The 23,421-nt window shown below is 39.8% G+C and overlaps 1 protein-coding gene across 1 annotated transcript in view; it reads right to left on the bottom strand.

Moving 5' to 3' along the window:
- The window catches only part of zbtb16a (zinc finger and BTB domain containing 16a), a 132,282-nt gene that overhangs the window by 24,548 nt on the left and 84,313 nt on the right, over positions 1-23,421 (bottom strand). The window contains exon 4 of the mRNA XM_063485242.1: positions 22,231-22,317. Within this exon, the coding sequence (XP_063341312.1) occupies positions 22,231-22,317 (87 nt within the window). The remainder of the gene's footprint in view (positions 1-22,230; positions 22,318-23,421) is intronic.

Raw genomic sequence — 23,421 nt, 5'->3', positions numbered from 1 at the left:
GAAATATTGTGCTACAAGACTGGAAAAACTCCTTTTTGTCACTGATTGGTGTTAAACACAATTATGTAGCACAGTGTAAATTAAACATAAGGCTTTAGACGTTTTAGGTATTCAGTCTGTAGATGTTGCTTTTTCCCTTTACATTAATTCAGTTAAAAAAAATAACTACTCATATCTTTAATTTTCTTTTTTTATAAATTTTTTTTATTTTTTGCTATTAATTGGGTTCCATATGAACAACATGTGTATTATTTGTATTGCATATACTGTACAGTAATCCTATTTCTGAGTTTATTTACAGCTTCACAGCAAACAATCAGGTAAATGCAAACAAAGCAAGTAGCTGCTCAGATCACTGCAGCCATACAGCATCAGGGGGCTCATAAAATTAAAGGTACAGTCCATTAGGGGTGGTCTGCTTTGCAATAAGTATTTTCATAATGGCTTTCAGAGGCCACCAAAGTCTCCTTAAGCCTCCGCCAAAAGCTCACGGTGGATATAGACCTGTGCTATTGCTGCTAATTTCTTATACCCTCTTGACCATCATCACTTCCATTCTGTGTCTCTCCTAACAAGTGCTGTTATAACACAGGCTTTGTGTATGAGAGTTTTTGCCAATTTTATTTCTTTTTTCCCTTTAAACTAACAGTTTTGTCTCTTTATTATCTAAACTTAATTAAAGGTATAAAAAGCTTTTCAATTCACAGGACATGCTCCGCTCCCCCAGAGTATAAAAGGTTCATGGGAGAGATGGACTGGTAGCGACTTACCCAACTCCATCCAAACCCTGTCAAACTCCCATCACCCCCCCACCTTTACCCCGTGTCCTGCAATGGAATCCCAAATCTCTCCTCGCCTTCCCAGGATTTATTCTTCTCACCGGCCATCTGGACAGTGGGGGCAGACAATGTAAAAGGAAAAGGGGGCTGGGTGACGGGGTTGCAAACCCACATTAGTCACAGGCTCTTAGGTTCCTCGACCCATACACACTTATACACACACACAAGAAGCTGAAGCCAAATGACCCCAGCTCCCCCCCCCCTCACTGTGGCTGCTGACACCGTCTTTCCTGCTGGACAAAAGGCTTTTAGCACCTCACTCTACTGTCCAAACCTTAGCGCGCATACACACACTCACACACATCCTTTGCAACACATACATGCTGGACAGGATGGAGTGTTTGTTTTGTTTTCTCAGACGGCCTGGGAAGAGGGTAAAGGAAGGGAAGGGTGAAACAAAAAGAAGCAGGAATGAGAGGTATTGGAATTGGTAATAGGAGGCTACCTGATGAGTGTAACACAGGGAAAACCATAGCCAAATCGCTACTGAATTATAAAGGTATTAACTACAATGGGGACGGCATGCTTCTAGGGCAGCTTAATGTAGTTAACATAGGCCTTTTGTTGGGAATAGCAGAGGATGAGTCCAGGGGTGGAGGTTTGAGAGAAAAGTCACAGTGCACTACAAGCCTCCATTGTTGGGGAGGTTCACATTAAACATACATACTGAAAGTTTTTCCTTCCGAGGAAACACAAGGAGAAGAGAGAAGGTGAAGGCTGTGCCCATCTTGTGCTGCAAAGCAGTCATCGGCATGCCGCAAGGAAGCGGCAGGGGCCATGACATCTGAGCCATCACCAGGAATGAAAGGCACAACAATATAATGGGAAAAAATACTCGCCTGACACTCAAGTTCTTCTCAATGAGATCAAGACGCTGCAAAAAGGCCCGACAGAATCACCCAACGTGCCTTCATCACAGCGAACTAAACAAGTCACAGAAAGTAAGCGAAAGATGGCAGCAAACACCTCAGCAGTGCACTGAAAGCTACAGATCACAAGAAATGCAACTGTGCGGCAAATTGCACACAACATGAGCAACGAGGGCACGGACAGACTGAGAAGCTGGGAAAAACTTAAGTAATGACGAGGAAACAGTAAATAGGAAAGTAACAATACTGCACCACAAGCCAAAACATAGAACATGTAAGTAATTTGTTGAATGAGGTGGCAAAAAGAGTAATTTCATTAGATGTATTAAATGGTGTTAGGCAAGTGAATTATTCATTAGAAATTATTTAGTTCCCGGTGCGTTGTCTGTCTTAAAAACAAAAAAAAACAGTTTAAACACAAAAACTAATCGCTTCATTCATAAGACCCAATTCCTATGCAGCCTTTAGAAGATGATGCTCACTTATGGTGATGCATTCAAGGGAAAATTTGTGATCATAGGTATTAAAAAAGCATTCAGGTAAGCTTACAAGCATCGCATCAGAGGCTAAATTTAAAACTCTAAGCACTTTTAAATATGCATTCATTAGTTCTTTTTATGTGTCCATTTCCATCAAACAAGAGTTACATTAGCTCGAAGCGGCTTTAAAATCGTTTCCCAAACAAGTGGGGAATGAACGCAATAAAGGGTAGTGGAGGCAGCTGTGACCTTGGAGCCAAACTGCAAGCGGCCGACGTGACTTTGTGGGTTGGAAGAAAAGCCTTTATTTATAGATCAGCTGTGTGTCGATCAAACTCCATCGAGGGGAAAGCTGCGGCCGTTAGAGAGAGCAGGAAAAGAGTGTGCGTGTGCGCGCCTGGGTTGCTCGGAGGGTTGCTTTTTGAAGAACTAATACAGTGGTGTGCCTCAATCTCACTTAATTCCATTTAAAGGAAATTGATTTTGAGGTTGTGGGGACGATTGGGGTGTGGGGGTGGGGGGGAAGTGCTCAGGGTACTTCTCTCTTTCTATTACAATTGTAATGAAGTCATGGGCTTGTTGCATTTATTTGCATCTTGTGGTGGTACTACACACAGTAGTGTGCTGTTGTTCTATGATATACAGTAATAAGGGGGTAAAAAAAAAAAGAGATGAAACTTTAATGATCCCTGTGGGGGGAAGTGGCTCACTGCAGCAACAAGTAGCAAGGGGGGAAAAAAAGGAATATAAATATTAAAACAGAATATAAATAAGGATTACAGCTGAATGGGGTTATGCAGCATGTGAATACACACCATTGTTATTATCAACACTGAAACATGCTTGAAGACCACGGGAGAAAGACTGAATATAAGATTTCTTGCTGCAGAACAACCAGCGGCATGGAAACATACATCTGCTAAAATTCTTCCTAGTTATGTTTCCAAGGTGTTTTTATATCTCTTTTTTAGAGATTTGGAGTTTGGATCAGCATTTGTGATATTTTTTTAGATAATATTTTAACCTCCTAGGACCTGGCGTCCACATATGTGGACATCACATTTTGGGTTGTGTAGATCAAAATACTAAATTTTGCTCTACAAGGGCCTGATATCCACTTACGAGGACATTAAACTGCCACTGTTCTATCAAAATTTAAAGCGAATGTCCTCTTTTGTGGATCTAATTCTTCTCAGAAATAAAAATCAGGTAAAAAAATAAATAAATAAATAAATAAATAAATCACGTAATTCTTTGTTTTTACATTCATCAGGTCCAAATCAGCACAAATAGCAAAGAGAAATAAAAAATGCATGCCATCAAAGAGTTCAGGACTTAGGAGGTTAAATTAAACTGGAGGAATTCATCTTTATGCAGCAAATTAACCTTGTTTATAACTATTTTTGTACATTTTGTTTTAAATCTGAAAGGTAATCAGATTCAATTAAAATTCCATCACTTGAACTTTTAGAAGCAGAACATTGTCAACCAGAGCATCAACACAGGATTTTTAACACAGGACTTGACCAGTTTTTGTTTTCAGCAGTCCAAAATTCTAAATATTAATAAATGAACTTTAAAACTAAGACGATTGCAAACTTATTATTTATTCACATTTAAGTGAATTGGATGATGATAAGAAAAGGAAAATTTTGAATAAATATTGATCCGTTTTTGCTTTAATGGTTTTAGAAAATTTTGTATCATTATGATGACCTATATTTTATTCATTAGAGTGAATTGCATTGAAAAAGAAGCAGGCTGTTAGCACACTGTGCATATTGAATAACATACCACTAAACCATATTTAAAAAAATTTAGAAAGTTACTGCTTAAACTCTATAATTCATCCAGCGTGAAATCTGAACTACTGAAAAAGCAGAGAGAGAAGAAAAAAACCCAGATATCCAAATATTAATACATGCTCATCTGCTCTTCACACGAAGCCAATATTTAATTTTTGTATGACAGAGGAGGAGAGGGGGGAAAAAAGATGACAGTCCAGCTACACATCTAAATTGTGGCTTTGATTTAATTCCTATCTTCATCTTTTTTTGCACCAGGGAACTTCACTTATCACAATATCAATGAGCAGCTTGTAGATTTAGTCACTTTGCAGCGTGCATTGCTCAGGCAGATGAGAGCAGAGGAGGTTCATGTTTTGCACATTTGTATGGATGAATCAAAGGCAGACGAGGAACTCGGCGAGGCTCAAAAGCTTCTCAGACAGAAAGAGAGAGGAACGAAAACAAGTGTATTCAGTGCCAGGACTGTTAACAACCACCTGTATGAGCCCACCTGTGGTTTCTAAAATAGCTCGCACAAAGAGCCTGATACCCCGGAGGATTGAAAACTAATCCTAAAATGATCTTCCAAAAAAAGAAGAAAGAAAATACAACTTTGCAGTCACACAGATTTGTAATTCTCACATTCATGTGCATTGATTGTATACAGCTGAAAATTCATACATTAATCCAAAACACTGCAGAATTCCGTGGAGCTACGCTGAATACACTCACTCATGATGATCGAATTGGGATTCACTGAAGGCAGAAATGAAATCATTACTAAAAGACCATCATCTTAAGCCCCCATCTCTGGAGAGAAGTGTGAAGCCTGCTGCCCCAGATTGCCTAAAAATGCAGATAAGAAACGATCCTGCTCCAGAAATTGGTCCTGCAGGACTATTACATTGGAGAGATTAGTGGAAGATAATCATATAATGGCGATGATAGCGCCGATCGCAACAAAACGGCCCCATAAAGTCACCTCTGAATAAAGAACAGGCGATACAGATGAGTGGGAATAAAACAGCAAAGTGCTCGTGCTGGGGTAGCATGTGCGAGACATCTGTCTGCAGGGTTCGGTGCTGCCTCTGGCCAGCAGGGGGAGCTCCATCTTTCTACATATGCGCACGCTGGTTCACAAGGCAGAGCCAGAGCAACAGGGAAGGGGAGAAGTCCTCACATGACCTTCTAGTTCACAGGAGTTTGCCTTCAGAGAAAAAGCCTCTTATATGGTATATGGTAAGACTTAACAGCCTCAGTGTCCACTGCTGAGACACTTAATGACTGAGAATGGAGATTAGAAGGTAGTTTAGAGGGTCAGGTGTTACTTACGGAGCACTGGGGAGGGTGGGGGTTCACTGAGGGTATACTGTCTTTGATTCATATGCTACTCTGTTCTATGTTTTTTTTAAATATATAGACAATGGATACATTTATCTACAAAAAGAAACCTTGATGACTTTGGGTTCTGCTACTTGTTACCACTTCAACTTCAACTCTGCTGAAGACTGCGTGAAATGTTTGCATGTTTGTGCCTAGAAAAAGCTAGATTAACCGAAGTCACTGGAGTGTTATATAGATATTTTTCCTTTTCCACTGCATATATATATATTGACGAAATGGCCCTTTTGTGGTAGTTGATTTTAAAAAGTGAGACATACATGTACACTTTACAATGAAGTGCATAATAAAATAAAAATAATTTTTGTTTTTGTCTGATGATTCAAACATTTTAATGGATTCTGCAAGAATTCTAAGTACACAAATCCCTTCCAGAATGTTTTAAGAGCCACATTTTAGCGTTTGCAGAGGACCCGTTATCACGTCTTCTGCTGGTGAAGCGTGTCACGACTAGATACAGTCTGACTCATGACGAGAAAGTTGAATATATAGGAAATGTGGCCTTCATTAACTCTAAAGGGAGTTCATTTAGGAAATCCTGCACAAGGAAAGATCCTAAAGGTAAGAACAAGTAACAATACAGCCTAACGGGATCATAAAAAAGAAGGGGAAAAAGGGCACTTGGGCGTACCTGGAAACACCTGGAAGAAGAAAAATTTGTTTGCATGTTCGTTTAAATTAGGCTAACACTACCTGCAGAGCAAAACGACATAAAAAAGTTGGAAATTCAGAAAGCACAACATGCAGCTTGTTGACATCTTCCTCCTCTCCCCGTGTTACCACTTTGCATCTGCTCTGTCATCTCTATCTTTAGCTCTTCCTCTACCTCTATGTCTCTAGGCCATATTTCTCCGTTGTCGGAGAATAGGAAATTGTAGTGCAGTGTGGGAAGGAGAGACCACTAGCTCTCTGACCCAGACTTGTTGCTATAAATCCACGCTTTTTAGTGTGTGTGTGTGTGTGTGTGTTGGGTAAGGGTGCGGGGGTCTCCCACCTTGACCCCACCATTTCCTCAGTGTATCTGGCCTGCGAACTAGCTGACAGACGCACTCAACAGCAACACACACCAGACGCAAACACAGCCTCCGCTCACACACTTGGGTGGGCAGGAGAGAAAACATGCAGTGGCTACAAACAGAGCCAGCCTTTTTTGACTGGATGCATGTGAAAGTGGAATACCAGCGCAGCCACAATGAGTTTTGCAACAAAGAGTTTGTCCGCAGAGCAAACACACGCTCAGATTTCTGATCATGCGTTGTTGGAAAAGTTACGTTTTCAAACTGGTTCATATGACCATTTATCTGGCTGGGTATAATTTTTGTTATCTGGCTCCCCAGGACAATTTTAACATCAAACAGAGTAACTGGAGAACTTAAGAAAAACAGCTCGGCGTGCCTATTGTCCTGTTTTCATCACGTTTTACCAGAATCTTCCAACATGTTGGAAGAAGTAAATAAAAAAGAATGTTAGATGCGTGCAAAGAGACCTTTGTTTGCAGCAAAACGGCAGAAAGAAGAAACTCAAAACTAACATATACAGTGGAAGAGCCTCTTTGGCCACCACACAAACTCCAGTTCCTCCTGATTTTCTATGGATGACGACCACGCTTAGTGAAGTAACACATTTCCTATATGTTCAACTTTCTCATCACGACTCAGACTGTAGTCTAATCAAGACATGCTTTGCCAGTAGAAGATGTGATAAACTCTAAATTTAGACACAGGGACTTTATTTCTACATATTGAATAGGCAAGGTTAGCAAAGTTTGCGAATGGCTGTTGTGGACCAATTTAAGGGCTCCAACAAATTAAATTCCTCTCTGTTATAGTTCAATACTTGTACCTTGCTTTGACAAAATATGTTGCAGCCATACCAATTTCTCAGTCTCATTTCTTTCGGCCCTCATAGTAAGAGATCAATATTATTTCTCTCAGAGTAAGATTGAGTTCTTTAAGATCAAATAAAAGGTTCCTAACATTTACTTGAATGAAGATGTAAATATGTCTAGAAAAACATCTTGCATGTACTAATTGGACTGGATCTAAGCACAAGCTTTGGTATTGAATTGTGGAATTCAAATGAAATACAGGACTGAGTCAAAGAGCTGCACATTGGGACGGTAGAAAGACGGACTTTCTAGTCCCCGCCCCACCCTCTTTTTCCTTCTCTCCTACCCTGTTTAAGATTCCTGGCCTTTCACCTGACCTCAGGCCTTAGCTAGAGGGGTGGGGGAGCTGGTTGCTTGTGGTGGTGGAGGTTAAAGTGTAATCCTGGTCCTGTGACCACAAAGGCTTGGCCCCTGAGGGCCAAGGACCAGCCACATTTTCCGAATTGCAGCGTTATCCCTCAGCAAACCCTTTGGACTGACTGCATATCAAAGGATTATATATTGCAGCGGTCTTCCCTGCTCTGGTGTGTAAAGACTGCCGCACAGCCCAAACTTTTATTCCGCTTTCCCTCCCAATCAAGTACTCCAAATCAGTCAGTTATGCTTTTAGATTCTGGTTTGGCTCTTGATTGTGTGGGGGCGAAGATTGTACAATACAGCTTAAACTTTGCAGAGTCTAGTTTGTCAGAAGCGCCAGAGACAGCAGGAAAAAAAACAGGGGTTTTTTGTCATTGTATCAATGCCTCAGTCCAACCAATTTCACAACAATCTATTAACAAGAGTAATTGCCACATAGCATCATTACAACTAACACATATTTTAGACCATTCAGATGCTGATATCTAGCTGCTAGTGTACTGCTAATTGCTTGCTTAAGTAATCCATTAAAGAGTGTTCCAACAACAGCTTGTATGCACCATTATCATTAGTTTTATTCTCAGGAAACCTTAACAAACCATTTTTAACAGCGCCGTGGCTTGGCCCTGAGCGCCTCTTTGCATTTAAACCTAAAGAATTTGCTTTTTTTTTTTTTTTAAAGAGCAACTTCAGAAGATAGAGAGAAGTGAAGCGAAAGAGAGAAAAGGTTTAATTGACGCCTCCCCCATTTTCCCAGGGTGAAGATGAGAGGGAGGAGGGATGGGGGAGAAAAGAGGAGGGGGTGATGTGACACTGCTCTCCCGGTATTGCGACTGTACAAAAGGAAGCAGATTTGCAGAAGAGATGACCTCTAACCTCTAAAGCTGCAGAAAGGGTCCTTGGTGGCCCCAGCACCACCCAATCAATCACCTCCTAGAGCCCGTTGGTCAGCTGGACTGTAAGAGGACACCGCAGTCGGACCAGCGGACCAACCCTTAAGCATTCCTAGGCAGAATTTCTTTTTCCTTTTTTTTGTTAAGGGAGGGGGATTCAGAAATGAATGTTTAGCTGGTCAAGATATTTTCATTAAAAAAAACAAAAGGGCTTATTTCAGCTTATCCAAGTCCTCAACGTTATCCTGCCAAATTTAATTTTAGTGTGAGAAATGTGGTTATGAGTAATTATTTGTCTGCAGTAAACAAGTGCCAAAAGCAACTGAACCTCTTCACCGCAGTGGCCTACAAATAAAGCTCTTCATTTAGTTTTTACTGATTTTCATTTTTTTTCAAATTATGAAAGCACTCAAAGCATCTGAAAACAGACTTCCACGAGATTTTATCCTTTCAGGGATCAGATAGTTCTCGAATTTTCCACTGCTGTTTACGCTGAAAACGTCTCCTATTGACAAATGCTCAGAATATGCTTTGCCAATGAAAAGGGATATCAAAAATGAAGAGAATTTCAAATAAGTAAAATAAATAAATAAATAAAACCAACAACAAATAGCTGCAAAAAAGAAATACACACAATAAATGATGGAGAAATTACACCGATGTTTTAAAATAACATTTCTCTACACATTTTTTTAAAGTCTCTCTAAATTCCACTTATTTTATTCTCGATAAATGCTGATACCTCTTGGTATTTGAACATGACTGCAAAGTGTAGCTGAATATTTTCTCTTTTTTTCTTTATTGTCTTATTTATACACTGGCTTTTGTGTGTGTGTGTGTAATTAAAGCAAAAACTACAAAGTGAAATTTCATCAAACTTTGTTGATTATGTGCAAAGCAAGACCTGCTTCAATTCTGCTATGACTGGATTTGAAATTTGAAATGAAGCACTGGCCTTGACTAAAGAAGCGTTCTTTAAGTGTCCCTCAAGACTACAGTAAATCCACTCAAGTCTAACAGGCTTTACAAAATAGACCTATAATGTAAATATAATATTATGTGATAGCCTCTTTATCTCATTTACCTCACATAAAATACTGTATTCAATTTTAAGTGTATTACTGTTAAACTTTTTTATGCTGTACTGAGCATTCTTTAAAGGTTTCGCTCGAGTTTTGAATATACAGATTTTCATTATTATCATTAATCCATTCATAATGGAAACCAGGTAATGCATTTATTTAATGTTTACTGCAATTTTTAGAGGTTTCAGTATGAAACTGAATTAAAACAAACAAACAGATTTGAACAAACCTAATTGCACTTTTACTATACATGTCATCAGTACACTATAAAAAAATGTTTCTCCAGTGAAATGACACTGTTGCTACAAACGTTAGTCAAGGCCAGGGAATATTATATTGAATTGAGCTTATTTTCTTTTCAATAAATACACAATTAAATCTGAAATTAATTTTCAATAGAACATTTACATATTAGAAGCAAAAGAACAGGAATGAAGCAAATAAAATAAGAAAAGGGCCACATGGTGACCAGACACCAGTTACTGGTAACAGGGTTAATTTGTTCTTAATACTTTTAAATAAGGCACACCTTTGTATTTCATTTTAACATGTATATTAATGGAATGCAGCTTCTTTGCCCACTGTTTTCAATAAATAAACTCATACTGTAATTCACGTGTTCAACTCTCAGTCGCCTCCTGCAAGATTATGATAGTGTTGCTGATAAGTAATGACATCGAGATTTACTGTTCACTCTGTGCTGATTACATGTCAAGGCAAGCATCATCATTCCATTCCAAAAGCAAAAACAAGGAAGGCTAAAACCCCTTTTTTTAGTGTACTAACACATAATACAATACTTGGCTGTATGTTAGCTGTCTCTCTTCGCTAGTCAGTATAAAGTGAGTGGGTGTGTATAAAAGGGTGTGAATGTTTCCAAGTCATGTGAATCTTTCTTGACAGGGATTGTTTAGCAGCTATTTGTATCATGTTATATTTGTAAATTAGTTGGAAATGACACATTTAACAGCTGATCTACAGTGTTCACTTGTTTGGTTCATGCATTCACACAGCGGGAAACCCACTTCACAATAACTCATCATCCACTCTGTTGCTGGCAGTAAAGATTATAAGTCATAAAAAGCAGCAGAGATTATGCAGGTCAAATTACAGCTTTTGTTACTGAAAACAAGATGCACATACTGGCAGAATAGCAACTGATGCACATCCAATAATATTAATAAATAAAGTCTGTTTGTATAGCGCGTATCAAAACCTGCATTGCAAAGTTCCTCCCGGAAATTATAAAAATCAATTTACACATCAATTAAAATAGGCCATATAAGACTCAACTGCATCATCAAACTACTAAGATCAAAGCATTCCAGGTGCAGGAGATGTGTAATGTGTAGCAAGAATGTTGTAAGGTGCAAGGTGAACTGCTGGTTCTCTTTTATCATGGCAACCGTGCAAGGACTCATTGTTACTATGAGCAAAGAATCCAAGAAGTTAAACAATAAAGTTTACTCCACTTCTTCTCTGCATCCGTGTACAAATTAACTCTTATACGATACCCTTTTTAATTTTTCACGCACTCAAAGAGCTTATCTAGCGTACTCTGTTAGGTTTTTCTTTTCTCTCTCTCTCTTTTGCAGCTGGTTGCAAAGGCCTGACTTGGTGCCATCTATCAAAACAATCTGCTCTCAGAGGGAAACCTGCTATTAAGTGATAAGAGTCTGCCCTCAGTGGGGTGTAATGGGTCCCACTTGAGTTCCTTTTTGGAGTATTGTCCTAGCTGGCCACCATCAAGACAATCCCAACCCAGTCACTGCTCTCCGTTTTACTACTAACTGTCTTAAAGTATGGTAGATGCCCCATACTCACATATGGCCTGAACGTCACCCAGAACAACTGAGATGAAGTTATCCTTCATTTCCTGGAGCCACCACACTGAAGTCTGTTTTTATACAGATTAATTCTCTTATTTACATATCCATATCGGATTATGTTGGTGAAATATATTATCATGTGGGCACTGTTTTAGCCTACAGTGTGAGTGTGAGATTTTTTTCTTTAAGCAAAAACAGAGTTTGTAATTTTGATGTGTTTTTTATATTAATAAAACCACACAGTAAAGAATGGTTTGAGTTGATTTAAATAATTCAAAGAGTAAGATTTTAGTCCTTTAATATAATTATAATGACAATAATACCTGCCTGTGAAAGTAAAAAAAAAAAAGTACTACTTAAAAAGTATTAACAAAGACTTCCACCACAGGTCCTCAAAGCTGTTCTTGCAATGGTGAATAGTTTTTACCTTACATGTATCACTTCACCACTTCATTACATTCTCTCAAAGAAATATTTTTTGTTTCATAAATTTTGAAAATTATTGTCTTTGGAGGCGCAAAGGAGGTATTATTTACTTATGTTGTGATTTGTGCTCAATACCAGAAATATTGCAAAAAGTGGGGTTCATTGTTTAACTTTCACTGCACATTAGTGTGAGGTAATGTGTGGGTTGTAGGTTTTTACAAATGGGGCTATTTCTTTTTTCACTTTGCAAGTCAGAAAATTCAGTCATCAACAGGAATTTAAAAAATAAAAATAATATATTTTCACTACATTTAAAAGAAAAAGTTGTAGTAAATCAGGCTCTGAATGATATATGAAATATTCCCTTTGAAAAAAAATATATATAAAAGGAATAAAACTAGAAAGACTGTTGAGTGCAAGTCCAGGTTTCTGGAAGAAAAGACTAATTCCTGAAAAGAAAGTAAAATGACATATTTTCTGGGAACACAATAGTTATTAATACAAATATTTAACTTGAAATATTACCAAAAATTCAGTGTTACAAGTTTTTTTTTTAAATGTAATATCTAATTAAATACATTTTAATTAGTGAAATGTATAAAAATAAAAAACAAATGTGCTTTCTTTCGACAGGTCGATGAAATCTAATGAAAGCCTGGGGTTTACACTGAGTAACAGCGGGAAACTGTGTGTTTGTACATTAGTTTCCCTGAAAGATATCCCTGGAATATACAGAGACTACAGATAAGATAATTTAAAGGAATGAAATACGGTCAAAGTTAGCTTTTTTTAACTAAATATTATCCTGACTAAAGTCACAGTCAGAGAAAGACACAAAGCCCATAGGTTACACATACATACTACCTGCTTCTGACAAACACGTATATTTATGGCTATTGTTTGTGAGAGGTCACTGGCATCGACTGAAGAGGGAACCCCTTTCTTCCTTTTGAGCCAGGCATATTCACTGAAGCTATGGGAAGACTGCCAAAATGACCCATCACAGATTGACGGGGGTTAAGCTCCCATAATCAATATGACACCGCTAAGTGCCCTTTGATTGAGCTGCACGTAGTGTAAAAGGACATTTCTGTGTGCCTGGCTGCTCTTGCCACCAAGAAATGCAGCATTTGTCCAAAGCTAAACGGTCTTCTGAATGTCATTGTCACGGGTACATTAACTTTTATATGAGTCTGAGAGACAGACTTGGAGTGAGGATGAACGGCCATTTTCATTAGAGTGGCTGCTTCTTGCCATTAAGGGTGCTGTCAGATGGACAGGGACAGAAATGGTTTGCATGGGGTGCACAGGCAAAGTAGGGAGATTTCATTCCTTCTCATAAGATGTACCACAAGGAGCTGGAGTGATGAAGGCAGTGGCTAAATTTGCTGGTGTGAAACCCCGTGTCACTAGGCAACTGGATCTGATGGCTCCTTTGTTTGGGGTGAAAGGTTGGAAGCACTCGTACTAATCTCCTTGCTTCACAATTAACGAACACAGGAGAGCTGCTCAAACCTCTTCCCGCTCTCAAACAACAACAACAAAAAGAAAAGGCTTGAAAGACTCCTCTATTGTCCCTCCTTCTCAGTCCCTGCTCCCCCCACCTCTCTCCACGCTAATCGAAAGGTATTTGCACTGTAAATTAAAATGGCCCTCGCGCGTTGCTGTTTTAACACTGACGCGCTCTCCTAAGATGTCCACAAACAGTTCCAATCTAATTACAAAGGGAGATTTACTTCAAATAACTCTGTGGACAAAAGAGGCCTGGCTATTGTTGACGTTGGGCCACTGTTCCACATCTCTTTCTCTCTTTCACTCTCTTGGGCGAATCCTTTTATATTCAAAGTCCTTGCCTTGCCAAGGTTAAAATGCGATGGGATATCTGAAAGTAGGGAACCTCCTAACAAAAGCGGCCTTTTAATTCTCTGGATGGCAAAGGCCTTCGTTGATTTCCACTGTTCTGTCTCTTTCCTTATCTATCCTTTTTTTCCCCTTAACCAAGCAGATCTTGAACAAAGCCGCAGCGGCTGACATGCAAATGTAACAGGGAGAATGGTGGCGTCCAAGGGAGTTAAGATTGTCCGACAACGGGACGTGCTCACTGGGGTTGCATTGTGACGTACAGCTAAGACGCATCCTCGGGGTCGAACGAGGGAAGAAGGGGATGGTGGATATTGGCTGTCCAGATTTGCAGCGTGTCCTGCTGACTTCCATTTTATGGGCCGTGAATCGCAGAGCCCTCTGGGAGTCTATAATCCGCCCCCACTGCCCACCCTCCCTCTGCCCATACCACATCATTTTATTGGTCTCTCTGGATGTGTGGCTGCTGTCCGTGGTTTACAATGATCCATCCATGTGGGGATTCTCTCGCAGCTAGACTGTTGCACCACTATGGACATCCCAATTTGCTACTGGATCCCACCCACCTATCTTCCCCTTATAAGAATACTACCTCCCTGTCTGACATGCTGTTGTCCCATGGTTTCCTGTGGTGATGCCTCAATGCGACTGTGCCCACCATGACATTAAGCCTCGGCACTGAAGCTCTGCAGTACAGGGGCCCAGTTGGGTATTTCTCAATGAATGAAGCTGGGTGCAGGGAAATGTAGCAGTGCCAACTCTCATTCACACATTTTATCTCATTTACACACAAGCCACACATCCTCTATTCACATAAGTGTTATGCACAGCGGCCTATGATCGTGGCGGATGATTACTACCGGGTGCTGGTCACACTGCAGCCCTGCTCAGTATCCATCAGCCAAAGAGAGGATCTTCCTCTGCCTGGAAAAACTCATTTAGATCTTATCTGAGGAAAAATTTGTTTGCTGAGGGAGAGGGAGGAGGTTAGTAGCAGAAGTGACTGTAGTCTAGGCTAGTGCTGCTTGATTTAATTTAGCAACCGATAGTGTCTCTGACCACTTGTACTCTTCTTATTTTGGAAGGTGGGAGAGACTGAGTGCCAAGGAGGGGGAGATCGAGGAATGCAGCAAGAAAGAGGTATTTGTTTACGGGTGCACTGGTAAAGTGAACTGTGGGGCCTTAAATGATCAGCTTAGAGACGTTTTGATGGTAAATAGAGCTGGGCGAACAAAGAGTGAACACAGATCCAAAAGATGAGGACATCCTCAGTGAATATAGCTACACAGAAACTTAATTATCTGTTAATTATCTGAAGAAAAAGCCAATAAACAAATATATCTGAGGTTTTTTTTCCAAACTAGCAATTTGGAAAACTCAGACAAATATCTTTATACATATCACAGACTAAAATAAAATAAAAGAAATAAAAAATACCCTCCGCTGATCTATATGACCCTCCATCAAACACCACAGCATTTTGTTGCAGTACAATCAACATGGTGTCCCTGAGAGTCATGCTGCTGGCCTGCCATGGTGAATATGGCACCTGATAGCCACTGTGACCCAAAATGCCTCGCGTGAGCTGTCTCGCCAGCCGCGCACAGACAGACAGACGGATAATCTGCTGCAGACCATGGACAGCTTGCTCAATTATGAGTGGGACGCTGAAAAAAAAAAAACCCCAAGCATTAGCATGGTGCTAATCAGCATTTTGACTCACCAGATGACACAGACAGGAAGCTCAACATGCCAGCATTTTGTGATCAGAAGTCATAATGCTAATGCACATCTGCCCTTTGACGAAGAGCCGCACTAAACTGAAATGACTCATAAACACTCTTATTGGGTCTGCTTAGTGATCATTTCATTTAAATAGCAAACAACGGCTAAGAGAGATCAGAAGGTTGAGTGCAAAACCATCCACGCTTGCAGCGTCCATGGAGGCTGCCTGCTTGTTTCCTGTATGCGCCCGTTTGTCAGCGGTAACAGCAGCACATGTGTAGCACTGCCTGCCTCGGCTGGAAGAATATTTGCTTTGCTTATTGCCACCCTAATGCTCACTGACAACTTAATAACATCACAATTAACTAAATGCTAAACAGATGCCAGTGCTGGACTAATGTGATTGAGACAATCGGCACTTTTGACGTGACCCCTGTGTAGCGCTGCCATTGGCCTAATTTGCTTGAGTGACACGACTGGACTGTGTATGTGTGTCTGTGTGTTTGAGTGTGTCTTTTTGTATCTGGAGTAAATGATTGCGAGGCCACCAGTGTGAACAATTTACTAGGAAGAAAAAGATAAGAAAGAAAAGAAATAACGTGGCTTAAAAGCGCTCCTTCTTTCTGACCATCATATCCTTGTTATACTCCCCCCACCTCTCTCGCTCTCTCTCCTCCTATCCTCACTCCCTCCCTTTCCAGCACACTCTATCCAGCCAAACTATTTCTGGCTTGAGAAAAGAAAGTGTTTACTCTGCGGCCGGGGCCTGCTGGAATCACGCTGTGTTCCCACTGGCTAAACCCACTATTGCCACTCCATGGTTTGCATATTTTCCCTGTATTACAAGACGTTAAAAAAGGACAGAGGGAGATAAAAAAGAAAAAGAGAAAGAAGGAAAGTGAAAAGAATAAGAGCCTCCCCCTCCTATTATGCGTGGATTTTCTCTGGTGCTGCCGTGTCTGTATATGTGTTTATGTGTGGGGACACATACAGATGATTCATGTATAAACAGGAACACCAACAGTCGGACAACAAATTCTTCTGAGGCCTGTGGACTCCAAACTCATTTCTACACAAGTCACATGGGAGATCCAGTCCCTGTTGTTTCTGGTGCTACTCGGAGCTCACGCTGAATAACAGGCGACTGTTCATACTGAATGTAGCCCTAATTTGGCACTTGAATGTGCTGATTCCAGTGCAAATTACAAAGTGTGCATTTGTGAATATATGGCCCGAATGAGCTGCAGGGCTTGTAAAATGAATCCGTAGTAGTAAAATCTACTTTAATTTGAATTTATTGCTTGTTTTTTCTTGTTTGTGAGACACTTTCTGTGTGCGCATCTTATGACCTTTTGCTTTTCAGCACCAAGCCACACTTTAATCATGTGGAATGGGAGTGCGGTGGGGTTATCAATAGAATACGTATACAAGTTATGGTGGAGATCAAACAATCCCATGAAAAAAAACAGTGAGATAAAGATAGCTAAAGTAAAGAGATCGAAACAGATCGAGTGAAAAGCAGGAGCTCAGAGCTGAGAATAATCTTGTACAGACCGAAAGGGAGCGGCTTTACTGGAAATGCAAACTGAAAATGACACGTTGGAAGTGGTCGTGTTTAAATGAGCACAACAGTTTCACCATGTGATATTATGGTGTGGAACAAAATCCAAATTAAAATAGCTTTGGAAAAAGCCTACAGCTGATCACAAAGAGGAAATGATACTGTATACAGCACTGATGGACCGCTACAGCTTTTCTGCCAGATACACTGGCTGATTGTAGCCAAATGTCTTTGGCACAGTCTGGGATATTCGAAAAACCACATTACCAGTGGAACAGCAAAATTTGAAGCTCATGCTGACATTGACATAATTGTTTTACATGAAAAAAAATAAGCTGTCCTCTACGCCTGTATATGTTTCCAGTGGAAAAGAGGATGCACCTGCTTGTAATGTTAATTTGCATTGTGAAGAAAAAGAAGTCTCTGAAAGAAACAATACTGACTGAGTAGGCTACAGTCTGGCATAACACCAAGTGAAATCTCTATATGGTTTTCTTTTTAACATTTGGAGGCTACCTACATGGTTTCAAATTTGCTTGCACAACAGCCCGACCACATTAAAAAAAAGAATAAACATTTTGTAAGAAATATGAAAATGCCAGCAAGATATTATGAAATCTTTGCTTGACATTTTTCAAGGTTAAAATTAGCAGTGCAGCAATCCTGTAAATGCTGTAGCAGTCACTACTGATGTCTGTAACAGATTTACTGCTTATGTCTGAACTGTCTTAATATGTCAGTCACCCATGGAGCAATATGATTAACAAAGTTTATACAAAAAGTGCTATTTAGAAACTTTGATTAAATGAATGAGTCATTGAGATTTGTGGGTTTTTAAAAAATAATTCCTACCTGCCAAACACAGCTTAAAAATAGCAGTTTGTGATTGCTCCACATCATGTTGCTACCTGCTTCCTATCAATCACCTGACAGCCACCTGATAAAAGTTTTCAACATAAAAAAGCGTGTCTATATGTTACGTTTGCTTGGAAGCTGGTTAACATCGCAAGATTTTGACTCGTGAAAGTTTTGCGTTTCCATATGCTGCATAAGACCTGTCAGTGGATTACCAAAATAAATGGGAGCAGGGGTTTTTTGTTAAAGAAAGAGTTCCATGAAAGCCCGACAGATGATGTTCTTTGCCTACAAATGCCATGAAGCGAGTCCCAGTTTAGAAAGAGACCGACTCTGATGTAATAGCATCCAGTTTGGGGACAAAAATTAGCCATCAGTGGACGTAATACAACTCAGAAGTGGATTCATCTCCTGAACACTGACATTCCTGGATTTGTGTGAATGTGCGTGTATTTCACAACACAGCCAAGCAGGCAATAGTTTGTGTTTTGTATCTGTACATGTGGATTTGCATGAGTTCAACTGATAAAAGCAACCACATGATGTTTTGATGCTACATCCCCTGGCATCCAGCCCCCACCCCCACTTACACACACATGCAAAAGAGCTTGCCAATGTTGACAAGTTCAGGAATGCCTTAGCAGCCTCCAAACTGTCCCATGGTTTTGGATGATGACTTGCCAAATTTAGGGTCACATAAGACTTGAGCAAGGATAGAGGTGTGCGCATGGGCAGCTGTTTAATAAGGCATGGACAGACAAAGTGAGAAAGAGACAGAGGTTGAGTCAGACTGCAGCTGATCAGGCCAGCAGAAGAGATGCCACAATGGTTCCCATTCAAAGCAGCAAGAAACAGCCACAGTTTCAGAGGCCAAATATTGTCATCAGAGAACATTAGCCAAGGGCTGAAGCACTGCCAAGAGGCAGGCGGAGATCAAAACTAGCTTTGATGGCCCACAGTAACCCCCTGCTTCCACCACATGCACTCTCTAATATTTTGTGTCTTGGCTACTGTACACTGATTTTTGTATAAATTTCTCCACATTTGCTTTCAAGTTCAAACTGATTTGCTTTTTCTTTTCTATTCTTCTTGTTTAAAATTAGCATTGAATTACAACAATCAGCATCTGAAACCATTGCAGCACAGCATTAAGAGAGAGAGTCAGAGCCCTTTTCACTTAATATAAATCCTAACGTACCAAAATTCTAGGGCTGAAGGACGTTAACACAACTAAATTAATAAAATAATACATTTTAAAAAAATGTCTGAAGAAAAAAAATCCTTTAGCATATCTTACAGGCAAGCCATAAAAGTATAGCATTCTGGTATGTATCCTGATTGATCATTTCTTAATCATTTCCAAACAATAACTATAACATAGTTAGGAGTACAGTTATACAGCTGAGGCTTGAGTACAGTTAAAACAAAAGCTTAAAGATGTTACTGACTTCTATCAGGTTTTAGCTGCTGCTTGTCTGACAAGTACCTTATGAATGTTACATTTTGGGGCTCCAGCTCTATACAGTAGCATCTCATTTATTCGTGCATATTCTAGGAACTTTTAAAACTGGATATATATAGAGCTCTCCTGAATACAAGTAGAACTCTTGTAATACAAGTCAGAGAAAACACTTTTTTACGTCTCTCATTCTGTGACTGTGGACCAACTTGCTAAACGGTGTCAACCTGGACATGACTAATTAACCTTTGAATGTCACTATATGCATATGAAATCAGCAATCACACTAGAAACATAAGGAAACAATGTGCATATGTAGTAGAAATTATAACAGGGAACTACAATTAACCTTTTTGTGCCCAAATCCAATTTAGACCAAATTATTATTATTTTTTTCATTTCTGAGTTAACTAATTTATTCTTGACTGAGTCTGATATCAAATGCAGATATATGTCATTTGCATTGACAAGACTCATAGAAATTCATGCCCAAAAAAAAAAAGGGGGGGGGGGGTTGCTTTCAGAACAGGGATGTCAAAAGGTCAGGTGTTCAAATTCAGCGCAGTGTGTTCCATAATGTAAGTGTATACTGGCTAGCAGAGTATAAGGAAAGAGAAAGTGAAACTGAAAATCAGAGGGTGCAGTTAAACCGGCTCATCATTTCACCAGAGCCGATTTTCCACACTCTTATTCCGCGCAGAGGTCCAGCACATGGATGATTACTATACTATTACTGGTGCTGCTGCTCCAGTTGTCTGGCTGGAAGACACGTCTGGCTCGAGCTGCGGCTGCCCCCCCGCAACCCCTTCCATTCGTTCCAGACTGGAATGCCTATATTTAGAGTGCTCCTTTCCGCTGTTATGGCTGTTGAATCATTAGCCTCGTTTAACCCTTCTTTACTTCCAATGGGCTGATTGGCTGAGGGCATGCCCCTTAGGAGTAGTTCTCCCCACCGCCACCAATTCCTGACTACACTGCCCCACCTTCCCCTGTCAAATGTTGAGGAGGTCCCTGCATGTGTGTGTGGCAGAGCAAAGAAAAAGTAGAGCCACTCGAAGGGAGCTTCTACTGGGAGCTTGGGGGTCACGGCTTCAGATGAAGGACAAAACACAAGATGATAATGATAAAGTGTGGCTATTTTTGAGAGCCGCTTCTGGTCTCAGTGTGCTAGCAGCACTCTTGTCTCTCATTTCCTTTTGTTTGACAAATCTGAGAAGGGCTGACATGGTCAGGTTGATTGGTTTGTTGGTAATCCCTTCCCCTTTCATTCAATGCACCCATTAGGCCAAAGTGTCTACATGTAGAAAAGACAGCAAAATCTGCTGAGCAGATTGCCATAAAATCCACTGAGCACATTCAGAGAGACTGCAGCCAATGGACATTTTTTCATTTTTGTACTTCATGAGTTTTCCTGTAACGATGCCCTTAGCATATAATGTCATCTCACAACGCAATTATCACAGACAAATTCCTGCTTTGGCATAAAACCTGCTGTTGACATTTATGTGGACAACATGCCACAACACACAGCTACACCATATTTAACACAAAGTGCACACTTATTCACAGGGTTTAAATCTAATAAAGTCTGAGTGTAAAATAATCAGAAACAATTTAAGTACTGCTTTCTAAGTTATGAAGCATATACTGACAGACATGAGTCAAAGCTAACCTCTTTGCACCACCTTGCTTTTTTTTTTGTTTTTAGCTGCAAATTAGTCCTCCATATCCGTTGTGAGTAATATTATGCGCCAATATTTTCCAACAACCCTCAAATTAGCAGCTGTGAGGCACTCGATGATGGGGTCTAATTATTATGGACCTGGAGTGGTTTTCTAAAATGTTTTGAATATCTGGACAAAAAAAACATGAAATTAAAAAAAAAAAAAAAGTATAAATAAACAAACAAAGACCTCACATTCATCCGAGCACGATGCACGCTGAATCTCATAGAACATGCTCAAGGCGCATCATGTCCAAAACAAAGTGGAGGTAATTTGAGACAATCCAGCTTCCAGATTAAAGAGTTCATCACTAGCAGTAAAACCATTTTGGGCCATCACACATCTGCTGAAGGGGGATTTACTTCTTCCCATTTACATCTTGGCACCTACATCATCCCCGTCTTGCCATCTTCATAGCTGAGCACTGATAAACAACTTTGGCCTGCCAAGTTTTCGCGGTTTGTTGATTACTGTTGGGTCTGTCTTGATTTAGGGCAAGTAGGACTAATCCAAGATGATGCGAACTATCCTATCTCTCAATCCATGGCTCCAGTTAGCCAGAGATGGCTGGAAGAGGGTTCATCCACACGAATGCTTTTTGGTTTGAAACAGTTGAAATAGTTTCTCAGAAACAATTCCACCTTATTATGGCCTTATTTCTTTTAACCACTGCTGTTCTACCTAAGCAGTATCTTCCAACAACCCTCTGCTTCATTTTTACACACACGACAAATGTGTAAATGTGATGTTCCCTTACATGCGTCTTAGTATAGACGGGGATTATTTCTGAGACTGTGCTAAAAAATGATCATCTGGAAAAAGACCGTTTTTACCTGTGAAGGTTGAATGAGCCTCTAAACACAACTCACCATGACATGCATGCAGATTTGTGAAAATACACAATAAATAGACTGGGAGTGTGAATCACGAGGATCAGAAAATTCAAAGTGATCCAGTTTGTCTCATTTTTTAAATTTGATCTGATTACTTGACTACCTTCTTCCCTCGCCATTTAAAAAGAATTTCACTCCCTAAAATATGTTTAACGCACAGTACGTACAACCTGCTCCATAAATTACCATGGAGAACACAATCAGCTGGAGCTTTCAGGACAAAAATCAAGCAGAGAAGCTCATAATCTTTCTGTTTATGTGCACAGTCATGATGACATGTCTGTGTGTGTGCGTTCATACCGGTGTGGATCTGCCGGTGAGCCTCCAGGGATTCTTCTGTCTGGAACTGGGCGCCACACTGGTCACAAACTATGGCCTTCTCACCAGCTGGACAAGAGACAGAAAGTGGATGCTTATTACACACACTGAAAAAATATGTATATGAACTGGTGAGGGGAAAACAGGGTTAAAGCTCAGATGAGACAAATTAAAGAAATACATTTCACTCAAAACTCTTACCTGTTTATTTACTATTATATTTTTGTGTTGCTTTACACTTAAACACATTAAGACATGTCAGCAATGTAAAAGCTTTGTTTTGTCCACCAGGGAGCACTTTATTCCAGTAATTAATTAAACGATTTCCCAATTATGTTTGACCATATATTTGCTAATATACTAATAAAAGGTATTTCAACTAGTAAAACATTAATAACTGGCCTGAAAAAGCATTGGTATGGTTCAAATAATCAGGTTTTAGGTTTACTGAGGAAGTGGAGAGGACTTGAATGAATGAATATTGGTTTAAACTCATTTTAATTACATTCACCTTGATGCATATCCTGTGAGAGAATTACTTAGTTTCATTTCCAGGTTACAAATGATATCTATATGATTTGGCTATAGATGCTGAAAAATGACTGATAATGGTTTTTTTTCCACATTATTCTATGAAGACTTGACTGTCATTATTTCAGCCTGTCTTTTTTTTTTTTTTTTTTTTTTTTTTTCAGAATTTAGATTCATATTTTTTCCACATCTGATTGATTAATGAGCTGATTGTACAATATAATTAAGCCTGCAGTACAATTAGTGCTATAACTTGATGAGTCAATCTATCCACTTTCACACAATGGTCAGCTTCTGGTCCAACATTAATGAATATGCAACAGAAGGTGTCATATCCTTTTCTGACTAATGTAGTCTAATTTCCCCCCCCAAAATTCAAACAGTAAAAGAAAAAAAAGAAAAGAAAGCGAGCCCAGCATCTGTGACCAACACATCCTCATTTCTAGGCGACAAATTAAGTCGATTGCCAGCGATTGTCGAAACCACAACACTAGCGTCCTGTACCAAAGCAACAAAACACTGACAGAACCCATATTTGGAGGAGAGAGGTGAGGTGGTGGCTGGATCAAACGGTTTTAGTAGGGTTAGAGAAACATAATGGTTCTTGTGAAATAGAGCCTTTCACAGCCATATGTTCAAAAG

This window comes from Pelmatolapia mariae, linkage group LG10_11, assembly GCF_036321145.2.
Source record: "Pelmatolapia mariae isolate MD_Pm_ZW linkage group LG10_11, Pm_UMD_F_2, whole genome shotgun sequence".
In the NCBI taxonomy this organism is placed as follows: domain Eukaryota; kingdom Metazoa; phylum Chordata; class Actinopteri; order Cichliformes; family Cichlidae; genus Pelmatolapia; species Pelmatolapia mariae.
Note: the sequence above shows the minus strand (reverse complement) of the source record. Positions and strands in the feature narration are given on the sequence as shown.